This window comes from Dipodomys merriami, unplaced genomic scaffold, assembly GCF_024711535.1.
Source record: "Dipodomys merriami isolate MVZ:Mamm:240054 unplaced genomic scaffold, mDipMer1.0.p SCAF_644, whole genome shotgun sequence".
NCBI classification, from domain to species: Eukaryota; Metazoa; Chordata; class Mammalia; order Rodentia; family Heteromyidae; genus Dipodomys; species Dipodomys merriami.
The window spans coordinates 147,686-162,313 of NW_027206229.1; the positions used below are offsets into that span (position 1 = coordinate 147,686).

The window sequence follows — 14,628 nt, forward strand, 5'->3', positions numbered from 1 at the left end:
CCTGGCACGTTCCCGCTGTCTGCGCTTGGCGAGGGGACGGGTTGACCCGGGCGCCGTCTGAGCAGGCAGTGGATCCCAGCCACCCAGGTCCCAGCCTGGGATCTGAGCAAAGCTGGGTAGAGGGAAGGGAAGGCGTGACAACCAAGCCAGTCCGACAGGGTTTGCCGCAGTGTTTCGGGAAAGTGGCTTAGGCCGGGAAGCGGGGGCGGAGCCGGTGCTGGGGGGGCCCCCGGCAGCTCCTTTAGGACCCCGCGCGGCGGCGGAGGCGGGCCGGCGGGGGCGGGGCCTCTGTGGGGGCGGGGCTTAACTCCAGGCCGGTGGGCGGGGCGAGGCGGGGCCTGGTGCTGCGCAGCGGCGCGGTGAGCGTGGAGCCGACCCCGCGCCTCGGCTACTGCCCGTGGTCGCGCACCTGCTGCCCTCGCCCGGCCCGGGGCGCTGCTGCCATGCCGCTGGCGCTGCTCTGGGCCCTGGGGCTCCTGGGCGCGGGCAGCCCGCGGCCCTCTCCGCCGCTCCCAAACACCGGTGAGTTCCGGGCCTGGAAGGAGTGGAGGGAGGGGTACCCTAGGGAAAGGTGCGGGAAAGCGAGGCGGCATGGGGGTACCCGGGCGGGCCGGAGAGCCCACCCAGAGCACGGCCTGCCTGGTCTGCTGCACCTGGGCCTGGCGACTCGGCGATGGAGTGCCAACGAGGGCAGAAGGGATGGATACGGGTGCCCGCCGTCCGGTCGCCCTCTGCGTTGTCCCGCAGAAACTTTCAGTTCAGGTGCCGGGCATCGAGGGGCCTTGCCCGGGGCCCCTTTAAAAGTGGTGGAAAGAGAGTCGGCTCCCCTCTGGAGCCCAGCTGGCCGTTCCACAGGGTGCCAGGGTCCCGAATGGGCAGGGTTCATGAGATGGAAGGAGGAGGATTCTTTCCTCCCAGGCCCAGCCCCGCTCCCCCGGTGCGGTGGCCACCCGCAGCGTGGCGGGGCGGGAGGAGCCGGGAGAAGGGAGCCTCGCCAGGAAAGAGGCCGGGACACCAACTCCTCCTTGGAACTTTCACTTCCCGCTGCTGTCTTGGGCCGGGGGGCCGAGAGGGCAGGCGGGGGTGGAGTGTCCGGAGAGAGCCATGGGGGGGGGGCAGCGCTCGGGGAGGAAGCGGAGGCTGTGTGGAGCGGGTGTGCCCGACTGGGCATCAAGGCTATTTAGAGAGGTGGGGGTGTTTGCACTGCTCACCCAGAAATGGGTGTTGCCTGCCTCTCCGAAGTGAAGGAAGGGGAGGGTGAATGGGCACTCAGCCACAAGGCTTCGCCCAGTGTTGAGAGAGGGTGTTCCTGGGGTGTATGTGTGTGTGTCTGTGTGTGTGTTGTGAGGTGGGGGGGGATAATTGGAAAGGTGTGGGGAACGGGGGGGGGGTCCCTGTGAAAACCTGAGATCGGCCAGAAGGATCCAAGGAACAGTTGCAGGCTGAGCAAGCTGGACTCCCTCTGGGCTGTAGGGATGGGTTGGTGGTGGAAAGCAGCCTCTCCCTCCAGTTTCCCCCTTGAGTTTCAGCATGCAATACACAGAAGCCCATCACGTCTGAGGGCACCAGTGGCTCCAGTTCCACTGTAGATCTCCTGGCCTTCTCTTGGGGTTCTCTGGGGCTCTGCAGGTGGCACTGAGGAGCAGCAGACCAGACCAGAAAAGGTCCTGAGTGGGTCCTTAGAGCACCAAGTCCTTCAAGACAACCCTCCAGTTCCCCTAGCAGAGGTGCTTCAGGTGAGTCTACACCCCCCCCCCGCCCCCATCTCTCAGCTAATAAATACCACCACTCTCACCCTTAGTTCTCAAGTGTGTCAAACCCAGAGCTCAGCTGCAGAGTCTGTGTGTGGATGGAGTTTTTGTGGCAGGTCCAATCCAGGTGGAGCTTCCTCTCCCCACACGCTAGCACCTGGCTTTACTTAGCGCCTCTGCTCTCTGCATGCACTCCTCAGCCATCCATCTCCACTGGGTGAATTCTGACTAGACTTGCTCTTTTCATCTCACAGGGTTGGTGTCAGGCAGTGCCTCACCAACTCCCCCCCATACTAAAGCTGAGTCAGAGGAAGGGTTGGGGCCCTGTGCTGGGTCCTCCATGATGCTTCCTCTCTGGACAGGAAGCTGAGAAGGGGCGGCTCAGATACCTTCCTTGACCTCCCCACACAACCCCCCAGAACAATGCCCCAGTCCAGGCAGGGCTTCCTGGCCACTCCCTAGGGATCCCCCACTAGTGTATGACCTAATTGTTGGTGCTCTCCTGAGGGCCTGCTGGTTAGGGAGAATAGGAATTGTGGACAGGGCTAAGGGGAGTGACATCCTTCTGATACCCACAGACCAGTTCACCTGAAGCCCTGAGAATTCAATTGGAGCTGGATGGTGAGAATCATATCATAGAGCTGCTACCAAATAGGTAAGATGGCAGGGGCTGGGAATATGCTTGCCTAACATGCATGAAGCCCTGTGTTCAATTCCCCAGTACCAGATAAACAGAAAAAGCACTGTGTCTCAAATGGTAGAACACTAGCTTTGAACAAAAGAAGCTCAAGGACAGTGCCCAAACTCTGAGTTCAAGCCCCAGGATTGGCAAAAGAAAAAAGAAAGATGGCAGAAATAATAAAAAGCATATGCCCACATTTACATAGTATTTACTATATGCCAGGCACTAAGCCTATACTCATGTAGGTTCTTCTTAACAATTCTGTAAGATAGAGACAATTATATATCATTGTCCTCATTTAACATATGAAGAAGCTATCGCACAGAGAGGCTAAATAATTTGCCCCAGGCCACACAGCCATCCTGTGTCAAAACCTCAATTGGAACCCAGATAGCTTGGCAGAGAGTAAGTGGGCCAACCCTTGCTGCCTCAGGGGAAGTGGTCAAGTTAGGAGCTTTGCTTGGCTCCCAGACGATCATCCATTACCCTGTGATTTTGCTCAGGTGCTGACCTTCCTTTTTCTTCACTCCATAGGGATTTGGTCCCAGGCCGCCCAACCCTGGTGTGGTACCAGCCTGATGGTACTCGGGTTGTCAGTGAGGGGCACACTCTGGTGAGTCAGGCCTGTCTGTGTCCTTTTTCTAGCCTGGGCAATGGAGGGAGAAGCAACTGGAGGAAGTGGAAGGACGCTGCAGGTCTAGACTCCTCTGGGTTCAAGTGCTGCTCCCCCTGAAACAAATGTTTCTCTGCTATAGGAAAATTGCTGCTATCAGGGAAGAGTGCAGGGCCATGCGGGCTCCTGGGTCTCCATCTGCACCTGCTCCGGGCTCAGGTACAGTGGGTGGGTCCCATGACAGTGGAGCAGGGCTCAGGCATGAAGCTGAAATGTTCTGACTTTCTGTCTCTTCTTAGGGGGCTGGTGGTCCTGTCTCCAGAGAGAAGCTATGCCGTGGATCTGGGGCCGGGGGACCTTCAGGGTTCTCCCATTATCTCTCGTATCCAAGATAACCTCCTGCCAGGCCACTCCTGTGCCCTGCGCCGACATGTCCCTATGCCCACTCAGGCTTCACCGGATCTCCCTCTGGGACATCTTCACCGGGTGAGGAGGAAAGGCAGGGGGGCTGGGCTTCAGTTGTGCTGCCACATTTACTCTTCCCACCAAGCCAAGCAGGCAGGTACTGTACATCTTTTATTGAGGAAACAGTTGGGTACCAGTGGCTTAAGCCTGTAATCCTAGCTACTCAGGAGGCTGAGATCTGAGATCCTGGTTCAAAGACAGCTGGAATAAGAAAGTCCATGAGACTCTTATTTGCAATTAATCGTCAAAAAGCCAGAAGTGGAGGTGTGGCTCAAGTGGTAGAGTGCCAGCTTTGGGCAGAAAAAAAATTTAACAGTGCCAAGGCCCTGAGTTCAAGCCCCAGTACTAGCACCAAAAATATAAAATGATAGTAAAATGAAGAAATTTCAGCATTACCCAAAGTCATATCACTAAGTTTTATGTCTACCATCAGAAGCAAGGGTTCTACTCAAACTCCTTGCCTGTCTTACTATTTCGATTTGCAGAAAACTCCCATTTAGGCATAGAAGAAACATAGTTGCCAACAAGAAAGCAATCAAAACTCCCAAATTAGAAAATTTGTAAAATGGGGAAAACAACACTGCTTATGAGGTTGATGTGAAGATTAACTGGATGTGTGTGTGTGTGTGTGTGTGTGTGTGTGTGTGTGTGTGTGTGTGTGTGTAAAGTGCCTAGAACTGTGCCTGGTGTATGGTATTTTTGCCATTATTATTATATTTACTATTATTATGGCATTCTACCTCGAAACCATACCTCTTTTGCACCAGTTATTTTTTTAAAGAATTTTATTGGCATACATTAGTTGTATAAGGGGGTTTCATTGTGACAGCTCCATCATGTGGGCAATGTATTCCATCAACTTTACCCCTCATTCTCCCTTCTCTTTTTTTGTTTTTTGTTGTTGTTGGTGGTGGTGGTCATGGGGTTTTAACTCTGGGCCTGGGCACTGTCCCTCAGCTCTTCAGCTCAAGGCGAGCGCTCTATCACTTGAGCCACAGCACCACTTCTGGTTTTCTGAGTGGTTTATTGGAGATAAGAGTCTTACAGGTCAGCGCCTGTAATTGTCTTAATAAAGAGGAGAAGGGAGCTGGCACCTGTGGCTCACGCCTGTAATCCTAGCTACTCAGGAGGCTGAGATCTGAGGATCGCCGTTCAAAGCCAGCCCAGGCAGGAAAGTCTGTGAGACTCTTAATAAACCACTCAATAACCGGAAGTAGTGTTGTGGCTCAAGTGGTAGCGCACTCGCCTTGAGCTGAAGAGTGTAGGGACAGTGCCCAAGCCCAGAGTTCAAGCCCCTCGACCAACAACAACAACAAAAAAAGAGTCTCACAGATTTTTCCTGCCCCAGTTGGCTTTGAACTGTAATCCTCAGATCTCAGCCTCCTGAGTAGCTAGGATTACAGGCATGAGCCACGGGTACCACCTCCCTTCTCCTCTTTATTAAGACAATTTCAACAGATTTTACTGCTATATTTTCTAACATATAAAGTACCTTGACCAATATTTGCTCTTATTTATCCTTTCTGTTGTTCACCCCTCCCACTGATACCCAGCCTAAACTTTTTGTTTTGGTTTGTTTTGGCTTGTTTGTGTCAGTTGTGAGGCTTGAACTCTGGGCCTGGGCACTGTCCCTCAGCATTTCAGCTCAAAGTTAGCACTCTACTACTTGAGTCACAATGCCACTTCCAGTTTTCTGGTAGTTTATTGGAAATAAGAGTCTCAGAGCCTTTCCTGCTTGGCTGGCTTTGAACTGTGATCCTCAGATCTCAGCCTCTTGAGTAGCTAGGATTACAGGCATGAGCCACTGGTGCCTGGCTTAAACTAGTTGTTTTTTGTTTTGGGGTTTTTTTGGGGGGTCCGTTCATGGGGCCTGAACTCTGGGCCTGGGCGCTGTCCCTCAGCTCTTCAGCTCAAGGCTAGCACTCTACCACTTGAGCCACAGCGCCACTTCCGGCTTTTTTATTTTTGTTTATATGGTGCTGAGGAATCGAACCCAGGGCCTCATGCATGCAAGGCAAGCGCTCTGCCACTGAGCCACTTTCCCAGCCCCTAAACTAGTTGTTTTTGAGATAGAATCTTGCTTCCTGCCCAGGCTTGTGCTTGGACTATGATCCACCTGTTTTAGGCTTCTTATCCACAAACATGTCCAACATCTTTCCATTAAGATGGGAGTCCTGAGGGCTTTTCTGCCCCAAAAGAACCTCAGTCCTTCTAATCTCAGCCTGTCATGTAGTTCAAGGGTGTCCTCATACATAGCATCTTTCGATCAAGAAGAGTTCTTGTGAATATTTCTACCCAGGCTAGCCTCAAACCATGATCCTCCCATTCTCAGGCTCCCAAATGGTAAGGATTACAAGCCTAAGTGATTGGAGCCTAGTTTATCTTTTTTTTTTCTTTTTTTTTTTTTTAATTTTTAAGAAGTACTGAGTTTGCAGCTAGGAAACGAGGGCTCTACTCCAAGCTTTATAATCTACTTTTTAGCCCACTTTGGGCAAATAACCAGCCTCTCCATGGCTCATCTGTGCAATGGGTTCTTTTTTTTTTTTTTGGGTCCGGTTGTGGGGCCTGAACTCTGGTCCTGGGCGCTGTCCTTCAGCTCTTCAGCTCAAGGGTAGCACTCTACCACTTGAGCCACAGTGCCACTTCCGGCTTTATTCTTTTTGCTTATGTGGTGCTGAGAAATCGAACCCAGGGCCTCAGGCATGCAAGGCAAGCGCTCTACCACTGAGCCACCTTCCCAGCCCCCTGTGCAATGGGTTCTTCACCTTCTCTATCTGACCACACAGGATGGGCATGAACGCAGCTTGGTCCATGCCCTGCAAGACAAGTTTGCCTGACTCTCCCCTTCTTCCTTACCCACAGCGGAAGCGGGATGTGATAACGGAGAGCAAGATTGTGGAGCTGGTGATTGTGGCCGATCATTCCGAGGTGAGCCTGCTGGTGCTTTAGACCTCTCCTGCCCCCTGCACACTCTGCGATCTTTCAAGGTAACCTCTTGGCCCACAGGTCAGGAGGTACCCCGACTTCCAACGCCTGCTGAACCGCTCACTAGAAGTGGCCCTCCTCCTAGACACGGTGAGTGTTGGACTAAGAAGTAGTCACACAGCCCTCTGACCTCAGCAACCCCTCTCCTGAACCCCATCTCTCTTCCAGTTCTTCCGGCCTCTGAATGTGAGGGTGCTACTAGTAGGCCTGGAGGCCTGGACCCAGCATGACCTGGTGGAGATAGTCCAGAACCCAGCTGTCACACTAGAAAACTTCCTCCACTGGCGCAGGGCAAACTTGCTGCCTCGATTACCGCACGACAGTGCCCAGCTGGTGACGTAAGGTCCCAAGGCTCCACTCCCTAGCTTAGGTTCTGAAGTGCTGATTACCATGGCTTTAGGCTCTGATCTTTAACCTCTTCCTCCCACAGTGATACTTTCTTCTCTGGGCCTACGGTGGGCATGGCCATCCAGAACTCCATCTGTTCTCCGGACTTCTCAGGAGGTGTGAACATGGTGAGCTTCTCACAGGTCTCCTCTGGGCTCCCGGGGCAGTTCACTGAAACTCCCTACATGCTAGACCAACCTCAATACTCTTCTTGTCTGGAGCTCTTTACCTGTGGCCAGTGCATCACAGTATGCACAGCTGACTCCCTATTTCTGCAGGGTAGGTGATGGGCTACTGAGGCACAAAGAACACCGGTGAAGCTAAGCACTGGTGGCCCATACCTATAATCCTAACTCAGGAGCAGAGAGCTGAGGTTGACAGTTCAAAGCCAGCCTGGGCAGGAAATGTCTGTGAGACTCTTATCTCCAATTAGCCACAAAAAAAGCCAGAAATAGAGCTGTGGTTCAAGTGATAGAGCACTAACCTTAAGCAAAAAGGTTAAGCAAAAAGGGGCAGTGCTCAGGCCCTGAGTTCAAGTCCCAGTACCAGCACACACACACAGGTGGTCTCCAGGGACTATGTGATAAGGGAAGTGACAGAGCTGAGCTAGAACCTAGAATTCTGTTTTTTCCTTTTGTGCCTGTCCTGGGGCTTGAACTCAGGGTCTAGGCACTGTCCCTAAGCTTTTGGGCTCAAGGCTAGTTCTACCTATTGAGCCACAGCTGCACCACTGGCTGTTTGGAGTTTAATTGGAGATAAAAGTCTCATGGTCTTGCTTCAAACCATGATCCTCAGATCTCAGCCTCCTGAGTAGGTATGATTACAAATATGAGCCACTGGCACCTGACATAAAACCCAGAACTTTTATCATGTAGGACTAGATTCTCCTCTTACTTCAAAAATTAAAGAGGTTGAAAATAAAAGCTCAGGGAGGGGCTGGGAAGGTGGCTCAGTGGTAGAGTCCTTGCCTTGCATGCATGAGGTCCTGGGTTCAATTCCTCAGCACCACATAAGCAGAAAAAGCCGGGAGTGGTGCTGTGGCTCAAGTGGTAGAGCACTAACCTTGAGCTGAAGAGCTGAGGGGTAGCGCCCAGACCCAGAGTTCAGGCCCACAACTGGCAAAAAAAAAAAAAAAAAAAAGCTCAGGGACAGTGCCCAGGCCCTGACTTCAAGCCCCAGAACCAGCACTCACATACCAAAAACAAACAAACAAAAACCATTAAGGAGGGAGACAGTGTGAAATTTGTCCCAGGAGTAGTCAGGATGGAGTGAGCATTGTGTTGGGGTATCCACTCTCAATGACAGGACCACTCGGCAAGCATCGTGGGGGTTGCCTCTTCCATAGCCCATGAGCTGGGCCACAGCCTAGGCCTGGATCATGACTCGCCTGGAAGAAGCTGCCCCTGTCCAGGTCCAGCTCCATCCAAGAGCTGCATCATGGAGGCCTCCACAGAGTGAGTGACTGCAGGATATTGGGGGGCGGGGGTGGTGGTACTGGTAAAGGGAATATGCAAGCCAGGAGACTCCTTAACCCTAACTTGCTTTGTTGCCCCTTCCCCTAGCTTCCTACCAGGCCTGAACTTCAGCAACTGCAGCCGACAGGCCCTGGAGAAAGCCCTCCTGGACGGGATGGGCAGCTGTCTCTTTGAACGGCTGTCCAACCTACCAGCTATGTCCTCTTCGTGTGGAAATATGTTTGTGGATCCGCATGAGCAGTGTGACTGTGGCTTTCCGGATGTAAGCCCTTCAACCAAAGCCTTGCCCTCTCTCTTCTGCCCCATCACCCTGGTTAGCTGGTCTCCTGAGCTGCAAGCTGCGCTGAGGGACCTGTCTGTCCACAGGGACAGCCATGGACTCGCAGGCTCTAGTTCTCATTCATTGTGGGGCTTCTAGCACCTTCTGGGTTTGTTTCTGGGGAGGAGCAGGTAAAGGTGGGTCCTGGGCTTGGCCTGCGCTGATGCTTGGTTCGCTCCACATCCTGTGCCCACAGGCCTGCACTGATCCCTGCTGTGATGCCTTCACCTGCCAGCTGAGGCCAGGGGCACAATGTGCATCTGATGGACCCTGTTGTCAAAACTGCCAGGTAGGCACAGACTAGAATGATTTCACCCAGAGCTCCCCTGCAGGGGTCCAGGGGAGAAAGGCTTATTCTGACCCTGAGCTCCTAGTTGAATATGCCCAGTACCCCATGCTGCTGCCTTCCCACCCTTTGCAGCTGCGCCCAGCTGGCTGGCAGTGCCGCCCTCCCAGAGGTGACTGTGACCTGCCCGAGTTCTGCTCAGGAGATAGTGCCCAGTGCCCTGCTGATGTCAGCCTGGGGGACGGTGAGCCCTGTGCTGGTGGACAGGCTGTGTGTATGCACGGGCGCTGCGCCTCTTATACGCAGCAGTGCCGGTCTCTGTGGGGACCCGAGGCCCAGCCTGCCGCCCCATTTTGCCTCCATACAGCCAACACTCGGGGCAATGCCTTTGGGAACTGTGGACGCAGCCCCAATGGCAGCTATATCCCTTGCACATCTAGGTAAGCGGGGAAGCCAGGCTCCTCTTCTGGGTTGTTAGGAGACTGGGCCCTGCCTCCGCTGACCCTGTTTGCCTTTCTTCTGCCATCAGAGATGCCATGTGTGGGCAGCTGCAGTGCCAGGGGGGTAGAGCCCAGCCTCTGCTGGGCTTAGCCCAAGGTTTGCGCTGGGAGACCCTGGCAGTCAATGGGACACAGCTGAACTGCAGCTGGGTGCATCTGGACCTGGGTAATGATGTGGCCCAACCCCTCCTGGCTCTGCCTGGCACTGCCTGTGGCCCTGGCCTGGTGAGTAACCTGGGTGGGCAAAACCAGATCGAAGGTGACTGAACCCCAGCAAACAATGCCAGGGTCGCACTGTCTACTGGTGTAAAATGTCTGGGCCTCGCAGGAAGTCTGATTCTTACCTCGGATGGAGGTTTTGCTCCCTGAGCCTCCTCTGTAAAAGTGGTGAGGGCCTGAGCCTCATCAGCCTGCCAGTCCCAGGAAAGCTTCGTGAGCCCGTGATCCTTGCTGTTCTCTCTCCATGGGGCAGGTGTGCATAGACCATCGATGCCAGCCTGTGGATCTTCTGGGAGCACAGGAATGTCGAAGCAAATGCCACGGGCATGGGGTGAGCTGCTGTGGGGAAGCCAGAAGGGGAGAAGTGAGCCTCCAAGAAAAGAATGAGAGGCTCTGGAAACAGAGGGACCCGAGTGTCCAGTCTTTGGGGGGGGGGGGGATAAGTAACTTTTCCTCAGTTTCCTCATCCATCAAATGGGCACCCGAGTGCCCACTTCCTCAAGGATGTGAGACGAGAGTGAACACTGCTAGCATAGTACTGAAGTACTGCTGAGCATTAGCTCCATTGAATTTCCTCTGACATGGATAGACTTCTCTCTTCCACTTGTGGAAGTCCAAGCTCTTGAAAAATGGATACAAGGAAAGGAAAGGGTGACAGCATGCAGACCCCCTTACTGCTCACCCTGAACCTCCAGGTCTGTGACAGCAACAGGCATTGCCACTGTGAGGAGGGCTGGGCACCCCCTGATTGCATCACCCAGCTCCGAGGTAAGCTGGGGGAGGGGCAGCTGGGAGGGGAACGTGGCTCAGCCTTTGCCTTTCCCCTGACCCTCCTCTAACCCCTTCACTTCCAGTTCCCTGACTCTGACCCTTCCGCATGCTCTAACAATTTCACTCCTGCCTTTCCACTCCTTCCTGGATAGAATTCTTTTTTCTTTTCTTTTCTTTTCTTTTTTTTTTTTTTTTTGTCGGTCGTGGGGCTTGAACTCTGGGCTTGGGCATTGTCCCTGAGCTTTTCAGCTCAAGGTGAGTACTCTACTGCTTGAGCCACAGCGCCACTTCTGGTTTTCTAGTGGTTTATTGGAGATAAGAGTCTCACAGACTTTCCTGCCTGGGCTGGCTTTGAATGGCGATCCTCAGATCTCAGCCTCCTGAGTAGCTAGGATTACAGGCGTGAGCCACCAGCGCCCGGCCCTGGGTAGAATTCTTAACCCTGCTGACTGATCGACTGATTGATTGAGGGAGTACTGGAATTTTCACTCAAGGCCTTGTGCTTGCCAACCAGGTGCTCAACCATTTGATTTATGCCACTAGCTCTTTTCGCTTTACTTATTTTTGAGATAGGGCCTCATGTTTATGCCTGGACCAGCCTGGACTATGAGCCTCCTATTTAAGCTTCCTGTGTAGTTGGGATGCCAGGCATGACTACCATTCTCAGCTTTATTGGTTGAGATGAGGTCTCACTGACTGCCTGGGCTGGCCTCAAACCACTATCCTATCTCCACTTTCCTAGTAGCTAGGATTACAAGTGAATACCACCATCCCTGGATCTTTAAACCTGATCATCTCCACAGCAACCAGCTCCCTTACCACCGGCCTGCTCCTCAGTCTCCTGCTATTGCTGGTCCTCCTGTTACTTGGTGCCAGCTACTGGTACCGTGCTCGCCTGCAGCAGCGACTATGCCAGCTCAAGGGAACCAGCTGCCAATACAGGTATGAATATCCCTTCCATGTTGCCATTTCCTACAACTGGGGACAATTCTCACCTCCCCTGTGCAGCCCTGCCCCCTGCTTCTGAGACCCAAGCTTCTTGGACCCTGAACTTGCTGACCACCATTAGCACCATAATCACACACCTCCCTTCCTTGCAGATGTCCTGTAATTTCTCATTGCCAGGTTCACTCCCTGGGGGGACAGGTAGGGTACCAAGGCCATTTCCTCCAGGAACCCAGTGTGAGATACAGCGGCCCTTCTGCAAAATGATCAACTTCTCCCTCACCTAGTTGGGCTAAACCACACAAAACCACTCTCCAAAGGGCTGCAAAGGGTTCATTTCAACCAAGTGCAGCAGAGTAGTCACCAGGGTCTGAGGTTAGACTCTTTCCTTCTTTTTTTGTCTGACACTGGAACAGTACCTGATGCTTTCATGCACTGGCTGGTGCTCTACCAATTGAGCCATGCCTCCAACTACTGGTTGGTGTTTGTTTGTTTTTTTTCCCCTCCAAGACCAGGATACAAACGCTTGATTTGACACTTTTACTCACTGGCTGATACTCTACCACCTGAGCTACTCCTCCAACCCACCTGTCCCTCTTTTTGCTTTTCCTTATGCTCAGGGCAGCCCAATCCGGCCCCAGTGAACGGCCAGGACCTTCACAGAGGCCCCAGATGATGCCAAACATTAAGGTGAGCCCTGGATGCCAGAGGAAAGGGAGCCCACCTTGCTGACATTTGCCTTGGACCCTAGAGATGGGCATTGAAGGTTGTAGACTCAGAAAAAGGTCAACACTGTTCATTCAGAGTCAGAGGAGTCAGGGCCAACCCTTCCCATCTCTGCCCTGGCTGCAGACAGGCTGGAATGGGAGGGCCAGAGGCTCAACCAGAGGCTCAGCTGAGCTCTTTCAGGTGGCCCAACTGATGGCTTTAAGAGGTGGGTCTATCCCTGCCCTCCACAGTGACCAGTGCAGGGGACAAGGGGGGTAGTGCTCAGAAGGGCCTTCAGTGTGCCAGGACCTGACAAGGCCCAGGACACCATGTGTGGAAGGCCTGGTGAGTGCCCCGGGCCTGAGCCCTGTGGCTCTGCTGACAGGAGTCAGTGTGTGCAAGCAGCCTGCATGCTCACTACAACACCGGTCCCCCCTGCATGCAGATGAATAACCGCATGCACAGCCCCACACTTTTAGGGCCCTGCTGCTCCTACCTGGACACTAACCCCTCTCTGCTCACATCTGTCTCTCTGCTCCTTCCTACCCACTCTGCCTGTCTGCTCCTTCTGACCTCTCAGCAGGCTAGTGCTCTTGGCTTCCCGGCCCCCCCTTCCAGGCCGCTGCCGCCTGACCCCGTGTCTAAGAAACTCCAGGTAAATCTGGGATGGGCCCCGTCCTGTCCCAAGACAGGTGGGAGGCTTGGTGTCCACCTACAGCTCTCATCCCTGCTCCCTGCCAGTGGTGCTCTTCATTAGGTGCCCAGGGTGCCCCCTCTCAGTCTCCTGACCCCAGCAACAGCAAAGGGTGAGCTTCCTGCCTTGGTCTCTACCACCACCTGGTGGTCAGTGGCAGGACTGCAGTGGACCAGGGCCTGCAGAGTTGATCTACACCTTTCGCCCTCTTGAAGTGTCTATCTGCTGGCATGCACACAAGCCCTCTGTGCATGCCCCCTTCTCTCAGGCCCCTTGGCTGCGTTTGCATGTTGACTTGAATTTCTGGGGGGCGGGCCCTTCTGCATGTGCACTGCCATTGACTGTCCTTCCACAGCCACCACCCCTCTCTCTGTTCAGGCTGCACTGGCTGACCGGCCCAACCCCCCCACCCGCCCTCTGCCCGCTGACCCCGTGGTGAGGCACCCGAAGGTAACAGTGAGGGGAGAGAAGGGCACTGCCTCTCCCCCCACCTTGAGCTGTGGTGCTGGTAGTCGTGGCAGTGGTAGCTGTGGCAAGATGCCCTTTCTGTGCCTAGGGGCACATATCCCAGTGGCATCTTTAAGATGACAGGTTTGTTTGGAGCCAAGGATGACCTCTGGTGCTGCCCCCCAAAACTGGTGTTTCCCAGCACCAGTGTGTCAAGGGTGGGCAACACCACCATTATCCCCCAAGCTGCCTCCTGCCTTCTCTCCCAGTCTCAGGGACCTGCTAAGCCCCCCCCACCAAGGAAGCCACTGCCTGCAGATCCCCAGGGCAGGCGGCCGTCACGTGACCTGCCTGGCTCAGGAGCTGGGATCATACCGCTGGTGGTACCCTCCAGGTAGGTGAGGAGGGTGTGACTGAGGATGGGTGAGCAGGGTGAGACATCTAGGGAAAGAGACCCTGATCTTTTTTCTTTGGCTTCCCAAACTCCAGACCGGCACCCCCACCCCCAGCACTATCCTCACTCTACCTCTGACCTCTCCTGAGGTTTTGCTGTTGCCAGCCAAGATTTAGGACTTAAAGAAGCAGAATCCCTGCTGGAGTTCCCCCAAAATGACTGAAGGAACAGGATCCTAGTCATTGAAGTGCCTGCCCAATGTTAAGGAACCAGACTCTGCCAGGCACGGTCAAGCAGCATCCTGCGGACAGGTCAACATGGACTCAACTCAGTCTTGGGGAAAGGCTGGGGTTGGATGGGACTGAGAGGTGCATACAGTCTGCCTCTGCTCTCCTACAATAAACGTGAGACTTGTGTGAGCGATCGCCTCTAAGTTTGTTGCCCGGGCTTTGTTGCATTTCCAGGTCTAGCCGCTAGGAGACGCTGCTTCCTCAGACAAGTGTGGGCTGAGGAGGGCAAGAGCTACAGAAAGGGTCAGTCACAATGTATCCCAGGGATGCTGGAGGTTTGTTTCTGCCCAACCTGGGATGGTTCTCAAAGCAGTCCTGTACCACAGGAATTGTTTGTCCCTAGCCGCCCAGCCCCCGCAGCAACTATAGACAAGCTGTCAGACCTGCATCCCCACCCTCTGACCAGTGGCTGGGAAAAGTGGATCTCACTGGTGCGCTCAGCGCCCCGGAGCTGGGGCGGAGCAGGGTGGAGGCTCCCAGGATCCCAAGGCTGCACACCTGCCTCCACTCCCCCTCCCCCGCCCCCACCTGAGGGCTCCAGAACAAAGGTGCTTTGTACAGACCGCCATCTCCTCATCACTTCCATGTGGAGATTGGGGCTGCATGGGCCCTGGTCCAGAATGAAGGTGTGGGTAGAAAGACACAGGCTCCAGCTCCAAAGTAGGCATTTAGCACCTACAGGACAAGGATCTCTCCC

The 14,628-nt window shown here is 54.2% G+C and overlaps 1 protein-coding gene across 4 annotated transcripts; it reads left to right on the forward strand.

Moving 5' to 3' along the window:
- The first annotated feature begins 349 nt into the window (after positions 1-349).
- Positions 350-14,060, forward strand: LOC138815487 (disintegrin and metalloproteinase domain-containing protein 15-like). 4 transcript variants are annotated; one of them, XM_070004911.1, is made up of 23 exons: positions 350-522; positions 1,630-1,736; positions 2,330-2,406; positions 2,968-3,046; positions 3,189-3,265; positions 3,346-3,532; positions 6,374-6,439; positions 6,518-6,586; positions 6,665-6,834; positions 6,927-7,011; positions 8,189-8,337; positions 8,446-8,620; positions 8,874-8,966; positions 9,099-9,403; positions 9,493-9,688; positions 9,936-10,013; positions 10,378-10,450; positions 11,257-11,395; positions 12,019-12,088; positions 12,687-12,761; positions 13,179-13,250; positions 13,517-13,641; positions 13,737-14,060. In XM_070004911.1, the coding sequence occupies exons 1-23, from the start codon at positions 444-446 to the stop codon at positions 13,777-13,779; spliced, it is 2,589 nt and encodes an 862-aa protein (XP_069861012.1). In that variant the 5' UTR covers positions 350-443; the 3' UTR covers positions 13,780-14,060. The 4 variants fall into 4 exon arrangements, with proteins under 4 accessions (XP_069861012.1, XP_069861014.1, XP_069861015.1 ...); XM_070004913.1 differs by having other exon boundaries at positions 12,690-12,761; XM_070004914.1 differs by lacking the exon at positions 13,179-13,250.
- Positions 14,061-14,628: the final 568 nt, after the last annotated feature.

What these genes read in the sequence shown, in the direction of transcription:
- LOC138815487 (XM_070004911.1), top strand. Translation starts at nt 444, where the DNA reads ATGCCGCTGGCGCTGCTCTGGGCCCTGGGGCTCCTGGGCGCGGGCAGC. An exon ending in GACAGTGCCCAGCTGGTGAC is followed by an intron (nt 6,835 to 6,926) that starts GTAAGGTCCCAA and finishes TTCCTCCCACAG; the next exon opens with TGATACTTTCTTCTCTGGGC. An exon ending in GTGACTGTGGCTTTCCGGAT is followed by an intron (nt 8,621 to 8,873) that starts GTAAGCCCTTCA and finishes CTGTGCCCACAG; the next exon opens with GCCTGCACTGATCCCTGCTG.